The sequence below is a fragment of the Lutjanus erythropterus genome, chromosome 19 (assembly GCF_056507025.1).
Source record: "Lutjanus erythropterus isolate fLutEry1 chromosome 19, fLutEry1.hap2, whole genome shotgun sequence".
NCBI lineage: Eukaryota > Metazoa > Chordata > Actinopteri > Lutjaniformes > Lutjanidae > Lutjanus > Lutjanus erythropterus.
In genome coordinates, this window is record NC_139335.1 from 26,662,485 (window position 1) to 26,671,337 (window position 8,853).

Below are 8,853 nucleotides of genomic sequence, written 5' to 3' on the forward strand. Positions count from 1 at the left end.
TAATGTATAACATACTCACACAATGTAAATGGTGAAATGCAGGGTGTGTAACTCTTCAGCCTGTGCTAAAAAGGCCTGAGTGCAATGAAGGATGATAAGAATCACATAAACAATAACATTTTGTACAAACTTTAACCCAGATATCAAATGAGCAGGGATGTACAAATGTTTCACAGAGGACAAAGTGCTGGACATGACTGAGGACACACAGAGGTCAGAGCAGTGGTCTGAGGAAAGAAGCTTTTTCTGAGTCTCTTTACTTGTGGAGACATTTTCCTTAACACAGAAACTGAAATAATCTGTCTGTCCCACTAACATTCAACTACTATACAATAGAAATAGAGCTCCTTTATATTCTTCTGTAGAAGTGCTGTTTATGTTTAACTCAGCAGAGTATTTAGAGCAGTAGCGGTAAGAATAAATGATTTATATTGTTTGTTCTCATGTGTTTTCAAATATGTATTAATGTGTAACAGAGCTGTGAACACCAAACTTTTCCTTTTTTAAACCTGTAGAGGGAGCTCTGTGTCAAATTTCTCAAATCCCCAAAATCTCTAAGAATAAGTGGGATAGTTTTCTTTTTTACACCTTTCAAACAGTTTGTTACAGAATAGAAAATATGAATTCCTGGAGCTGATCTTTAATGGAGTTCTTCTTTAATGTTTGGGTATTCATGGCAAGAAATCTTTCTGCTTTAACATGCTTTAGATTTTTGTAAATATTTTACTCTAAACCCATGTAAATATTTGTTTTCTTCAAGATATTACAAAGGCTATTATTCAAAGCATTATCTAGCAGTGAATTGTCAATGTTATATATATAGTTTCACCATAAATTACATGAATTTAATGTGAAAAGAGAAACCAGAGAGCTTGGCTTGTTTAGAACAGAATTAGAAGGTGAAATACCAGTAATCCAGAAAACACTAAAAAAACACTGCACAGTATGACATGATGAGATGCTAATAAAGCAGTTTTCATAACTGCTAGTGAATGCTGGTGATCAGAATAAAACTGTAGGCTATTTATATTATTATAAATGTTCTCATATCCTGCACATCATGCTCAAAGTGAGAAAACGGAGCCTTGGTACCAAGGTGAATTATGATTTCAGTAATTTGAATAAACCTTGGACTTTGTAAGATATCTGAACTGAGATTAATTTGTATGTGTTTTTAATACTTGACTCACATTAAAACATGCCAGACAAACGTAAAAACAGCTGACTTCAAGGATTCACTCTTGGATATTATTTCCCTAGTTTCATTAAATATCTCTAGGCCAGATGTTTCCTCCCTGTGAAGAGGAGACACTACCAAACTCAGTTCAATCAGGAGAGACTAGAGTAAAAGAAAGTGGTTTATTGGCACATGCATGAGATATGAAACATGAACAGACTTTGGCGGTTAGACCCCATTGAGGTGAAACAATATGCACATATATAAATGGGGGTGATGAAGCTGTAGTGAAGAGATCCCCCGGGGTCTAGACACTGGTGGTGAAGAGGTGCAAAGCAGAGACAGATGAGGTGAAGTGGCTCTGGACTCCTGCTGCCTGGACCTGAAGTCTGGAGGAGAGAGAGGTGGAGGAGGGTCAAGGTGAACATCTTCTACTACCTGGGTCCAATGACTGGAGGAGAGAGAGGTGGAGGAGGGTCGCGCGACTGACTGAATGACAACTGATGGAGCAAAGACAGAGGCGATTTAAAGTTTGGCAGCAGCAAATTGACTGGCTATCGCAACCGTGGCAACATCTGATTGGATAGTAGAGAGGAAGGTGAACGCCCACAAACAGCTGATTAGAGGGAATAGGAGGAGAGAGACGGAGTAAAGTTATGAATGAAGGCAGTGTAATAGAAGGTCTTCCTGATTGAACTTATGCTGAGCTTCAAATGTCTTCCACCTCCTCTTATCTGACTGCAGAGACACGATGGACTATAGGACAGGACTGCTGCTTTTAACTATCTGCTGGACAGGTGAAGATATTCAGAGATAGTTAACTGTGTACCAATTGAATTCATGTTTTTTGATATTTTGACAGGTGTTGATGGTCAGACTCTGACAGAATCTGAACCAGTGGTTAAAAGACCTGGAGAATCTCACAAATTGACCTGTACAGCCTCTGGACTTTCAATTAGTGGCTACTGGATGGCCTGGATCAGACAGGCTCCTGGAAAAGGACTGGAGTGGATTGCTACTATCACCAGTGACAGTAGTGGCAAATACTACTCTCAGTCAGTTCAGGGCCGGTTTACCATCTCCAGAGACGACAGCAGACAGCAGGCTCCTGGAAGAGGACCAGAGTGGGTTGCATGAAGAAAAGCTGTACAAAACCTCTATATATCAAAACATGTCAAAGCAATTGCTTTCTGCATTTAACATACACAAAAATGAATTTTTGTTCCACTTCATAAACAGAGAAACGTTAGATCAGATTTGATTAGTCACTTTATTGTCACAGTGGGAGAATTGTTTTCACAGCCTGTTTAACACAGAAACACACAGATATAAACAAAATAAACACAGAAAGACAATAAATACAATCACCATAAATAAATCCATACATCAGAGCATGCAAAAAAATACTGGCAAAACTTTTAGCTCGAAGACTCAACACCCTCAATCCAAGGCTTGTACTGTATCTCTATATCAGAAAGGATTTATTCCTGGGAGAAAGGCTTATTCTAATATCAGAAGAGTCATGCAATATATTAAAAATGAGGACAAAGATGCAAATATAGTAAGCTTAGATGCAGAAAAAGCTTTTGATACGATTGAATGGATGTATCTATTGAAAGTTCAATACATATTTTTTTTTTCTAGAAACATTTATTCCTTAGCTTACTCTATGTAGATCCAAAATCAGTGATCTCAGTAAATGGTACACTCTTGTCTGCTCTCTCCATAAACAGAGGTACAAGACAAGGGTGCCCTCTGCCACCACTGTTGTTTGCTCTTGTTATGGAACCCCTGGCTCAAGCTATTAGATTGAATGAAAAAATAACAGGCATAGAAACTAAACTAAACCATGTACTTTTGTATGTACTTATGTATGTATGTCATTGTCATCCTATGAGAATCATGCATCTCAAGGCTCAAGGCTTAAATATATCGAATCATTGACTTGAACAAACTGGGAAAGTCACTTCAAGCTGTTTCAAAGCAGCTACAGATTCCAAAATCAGCCGCACAAATAAGTTTTTGTGCATGGCACAGTTGTGTCACTGCCATGATCAGAAAGAAAACGCAAGACATCACCTGCTGCTGAGAGACAATTGGTCAGGATGGTCAGGAGTCAAGCAAGAATTACCAAAAAGCAGGTCTACAATGAATTGATACTGCTGGAAAACAGGTGTCAGTGTCCACAGTCAAGTGTGTTTTACATCATCATAGGCTGAGAGGCTGCAGAACTGGCACTTTAAGTCAGATAAGACATAAATTGAGCTATTTGGCCATAATGACCAGAAATATGTTTGGAGGAGGGAAGGGGAGGTCTTTAACCCCAGGAACACCATACCTATTGTCAAGCATGGTGGGCTGCACTGCTGCCAGTGGAACTAGTGCTTTACAGAAAGTTTTTTGACCCAGCAGATTTCAAGAAGACCTGTAATAAATTTATGAAAGAATCAAAATTCATGATTGTTTTTTCTGTGACAAAGACACACATGTTTCAATCATTCCATCATAAGCAATTAAGAGTTATAGGACTCATTTGAAACTCAGGACTTCCATGATACACATGCTCTTTACAAGTTTATGTAAACTGACCATGACTGTATGTACCTGAAAATGAAAACAATAAATATTCTATTGATCTGAATGTCTGACAAATCTGATTTCCATTTGAAATCTTGTTAACAATAACAATAGCTTAAAATCGCGAGTACATTTTCTTTCATGTTTCAAAATAAATGTTCACAACAACAAGCAATGACTACTTGTGACAGGACAGTTGAGAAGAAGAAGAGAAGCTCCCATCAGATCACCTTCAATACCAACCATGTTCTCTGTAGCTCTGCTGCTGCTGCTGGCTGCTGGATCCTGTGAGGAGCTTTCAGTGGATTCACACTAAGAAACACATTAGAAACACTGAATATTCACATGAATGATGGAGATAATGTTGATTTCTGTTTCCACAGGTGTGAACAGTATTGATCTCATCCAGCCAGACTCAATGGTTGTGCAGCCTGGACAGTCTTTGACCATCACCTGTCGGGTCTCTGGTTATTCTGTGACTGATAGCAGCTATGCAACAGGTTGGATCAGACAGTGTGAAGGAAAACTGGTGGAGTGGATTTTCCACCAGTGGGGCGAATGTACGCTTCGTCAAAATGATGCTCTGAAGAACAAGTTCAACTACAGCAGAGACACTTCAGCTGGAACAGTGACAATAAGAGGACAGAATGTGCAGCCTGAGGACACAGCTGTTTATTACTGTGTATGTTGAGCCACAGTGATACAAACCACCAACAGACCTGCACAAATACTCAACAACCATGTGACTCAACCACAAACATGTTCAAAGTGTGAACATAAAAAATATATAGATATGTGATGAGTTTTTGTGTAAACAATCCACAAACATACATTCTAACAAAACACAAGTTTCAAAAGCTTCCCCGAGTTCACAGTTCTCCGAGAATATAATAAAGGGACCCCAAACCTCATGAAATTTGGTGGATTTCATTTTCATTGCATCTGTTAGCTTTTAAAGGACAAGGCATGCAGACAGTTCCTTAAGCCAACAACCAACTGAAGGGCATTTTACATCCTTCCAACAAAGAGAAATCAAGTGTCTTGCTTGCACTATACACAAGTCAGTCATTTTTTCCCCTCTTTGCTCTTCAACCTTCAATCCTACAAAAGGGTTCTGGATTCTTAGTGATTTGAGAAATGCAGTTTCAAATTTCATTTGAGAACTTTTGGATCTCAGGACAGTTCCATAAACAGTGAACTAAGGTGCCTTTCTCTGCAATGCATTTGACACAAATATCTGGAATTGTTTGGATTAATTTTTATTCAGTCTAGCTGGAGTAATATAGATCCACAGAATCCACTTCTATTGAATACATTTTTGAATATATTATATCATATGTTAGCAATTCAGCCCTTGAACATATCTCACTCCACTCCCCCTCTGAGATGTCTTCTTACAAATTGTCTATTCATTGAGTTCTTGTAAGGCCAAAACACACCACCACTGGACGCTGCGTGTGAAAACAGCCACTCCCATTATTTTCTATGGAGAAACACTTTCACCCTGAGAAACAGCTGTTTAGTGCTTCAATACAATGTTGGTCCAACTACAGACGTTGTTTACTTGTGTATTTCTTGTTTTTCCACTGTAGTTTTACCTGTTCCTCCTGTGCACCAACTCCACTCTCTGTTTAATATTCATTGCTGGAGCTGACAGGAGGGTCTGATAAAGAGGAAGTGTTCACTAACTGTCGGCAAACATGCTCAATTTTACATAACCTACACCAAAGGGAATTAACATTGCAAGAGAAGTGGGTAATAAATAGTGCAGGGGTAATAGCTTTCAGTCAGTGAAACAAGTTTACTTTTCTTGGATTAAACAACATTTTTGGTATTTGTATTATAAGCAGATTGTTGTGTGTCGCTGTGATAGCTATGGCCACTTTGACTACTGGGGGAAAGGAACACAAGTCATAGTAACTTCTGGTGAGTAATGATTAAATATATTTTGAGTGAAGACAATTCAGTATTTTTCTGGGCTCTGATTAAATTTCTGTTAGTTTATACTGCAGTTCAACTGTACTGCACTTTATAAATTAATATGTAATTTACAGAAAATCAAAAGATTGATATAAATTTGAGGTATGTAATGTAGTTAAATGAGTAAGAACAGTTCATTAGATGATACAAACCTCTTGTACAAAAGTGCCTCAAAACCTGTCACTGTGACTACTACTTTGATCTCTGGGGAAAAGGAACAACGGTGACCGTCATAACAGGTAAAAGAAACTTCTTTTGTTGTAACATTTAAAATGTGATCATTACACTGTTTAATTTAGTATATTTAGACCTCGGTGGCATCAACAACATCTTTAGGTGGTAGTTTTTGTATGTTGGATGGGTTGACATAGAACACTGTGATGGTGCTTTTGACTACTGGGGAAAAGGAACGATGGTCACCGTCACATCTGGTAAGTCGATCTAATTTTGTTTTCTGTAATGTATATGTTTGGATGTGAAACCTATTTTAGTATGTTTTAGGAGATTTCATTGTGACACCATGCAGTCAACAGTATTTTATGATACTGTATGTTAAATGTGTTACAACGAATCGACTAAATCAAGTCTGTGGTAGTGAAAATCATGTTTGGCCCCATCTTCCAAATCTTGTTTTTTAAAAAAACAACAACAAAAAACAAGGAAAATATGTCAGAGAGTAGACTGTCACCACTGAAAGTGTTGATATGTGGGAACAGGTTTTTGTATGCAGTGGGTAATAATTTGTTGAACTGTGACAATGACTTTGACTACTGGGGAAAAGGAACAATGGTCACCGTCACATCTGGTAAGCTGATCTATGATTGTTTTCTGTCATGTATATATTTTGATTTGAAAACTATTTTAGTATTTTTGTTAGGGGATTTCATTGTGACACTGTGCAGTCCATTGATTTCTGGGATACTGTATGTTAAATGTGTTACAACGAGTCGACTTAATCCAGTCTGTGCTTGTGAAAATCATGTTTTGCTCCGTCTTCTGAATTCTTTTTTGCAAAAGCCAAGGAAAATGTGTCAGAGGGTAGATTGTCATTAAATAACCTACCATGGAAAGTGTAGATATGTGGGAACAGGTTTTTGTATGCAGTGGGTAATAATTTGTTGAACTGTGATGCTGCTTTTGACTACTGGGGAAAAGGAACAATGGTCACCGTCACATCTGGTATGAAATTTTAATATTTCTGATTCCAGAATAAAATTCATGATCACATTTTTAAAATCTTATCATTTTCATGCTGGTACAAGTGTTGGTCAGTGATATGAATGACAACAGTATTTTGACACCTGTAATATGTGAAAAGTTTAAAACACACTCTTTTTAGTGCAGTTGGAATGTTAAGTCTATCAACATATGTATATTTTAGTTTATTTTTTCACTGTCACTGAAACCAAACTGTGACATGAAGTAAAGGGATATTACAGAAATGAGTTTTTGTAAGAAGGGTGAACTGATTCTCTTAACTGTGACAACTGGGCTTTCGACTACTGGGGAAAAGGCACTACAGTAACAGTGTCATCAGGTAAGATTTGTATTGTTTAAAATTTACAGCAGGGTATGTTTCAGAGTGTAAAGTGTCATTTTTTTAAAGTTATAATGTCACTTCAAAAGTAATTTGTTTTAATGCATTAGTGTTAAAAATCAAATAGCCGCATTCTCAGTCTGATTCAGTGGTGGATATTTATGGCTGGAGTATTTTGAGACTTTTAAGTGAATATTATAAATGGTGGGATTAATTAAATTTTGAGGTTGAGTTTATTCGCTCAACATTAGTAGATGTAGTTTTCATACTAAGAGCTAAGTAGATCCAGCACTGTGCTCCTACGAAGCTTTTGACTACTGGGGAAAAGGTACAACAGTAACTGTTACATCAGGTAAGAATACTCTTTAATCATAACTGCTGAATTTGAACAAATTTAATTTGTTTTTGTAGAAAAAAATCTGACTGCCGTAAACTCATTTAATGGATGTTTATGGACCTTACAGCTTCATTCCTTCGCTGTAAATTAAAGTGTACTAATAAGGGCTGAAGGATTTTGAAGAAAAATATAATTGCAATTATTCTGACTGATATTACAATTGCAATGTGTTCTACAATATTAGAGGAAAGGATCATTTTTATATCATTAGTCTCATTTTCATTGAAAAACACATTAAAACCATTATGGTGTGTTATTTTTTTCGGGGGTTTGTACTAAACACAGATGTTTGAAGTCTAGACAATGATGTGTCGGCCAGGAAACCTGTGCAACACCACAACATTTGATTTAATATGGTATTTTGACACGCATTTTGCCTTTAACAAATATTGTGCATCCTGCGATTTGAAAATTACAGTAGACCATATTGTGATTTTGATACAATTTTGAATAATTGTTCAGCCCTAGTACTAATGATCATTTTCAAGTTATGCAGAAATGAAATGAAATGAAATGTTCCTACTTATATGTAGACTAACAAAAAATGAGTACAAATAATATTGTTGAGGGAGGTTAACCTTTGTACAACGTATTAAGATCCGTGTATGGAGGGCACTTGAAATTTCCACATTCAACATATTCAAAGGTAATACCTTCAGTGCTGTGACTTTTTTGCACTATTGATCACTGTTACTGACTTCTCTCTGTTTTAACTGCTGCTTGGTGAAAAATGTCTGTAATGTTGAATTTCATTATTATTTTTGGTATTTTATTTACGCGCTTGTTTTTCTTTTCTCAGCCACTTCACATGCACCGACTGTGTGGCCTCTGACGCAGTGTGGCTCTGGGGCTGGAGAAACTGTCACTTTTGGCTGTTTTGCCACGGGCTTCTCGCCCTCCTCAGTGACCTACTCATGGACCAAAAATGGGGCTGCCCTGACAGACTTCATCCAGTACCCTCCAGTACAGAAAGGCGACACTTACACGGGAGTCACTCAGATCAAAGTGCCGAGGCAGGAATGGGGGAAGGACACTTTCAAATGTCTTGCGACACACACAGCTGGAAATGAAGAGGCTACTATTCCAGGACCCCCAGGTAACACTTCAGGTATGTCATATATAAATACCTTTTTAGTTGCTGATTCGAAATCTAGCAGGTTTACATGTTAAAGCTGTTAACATATT

General features: G+C 37.4%; 1 protein-coding gene across 1 annotated transcript; it reads left to right on the top strand.

Moving 5' to 3' along the window:
• Positions 1 to 1,928: 1,928 nt before the first annotated feature.
• On the top strand, positions 1,929 to 8,853 carry LOC146309993 (Ig heavy chain Mem5-like). Its single transcript, XM_084744218.1, is given in 6 exon segments — positions 1,929 to 1,974; positions 2,040 to 2,305; positions 3,951 to 4,041; positions 4,138 to 4,440; positions 6,106 to 6,165; positions 8,468 to 8,853. Coding segments are annotated over 6 exon segments (1,137 nt in total). The 3' UTR covers positions 8,839 to 8,853.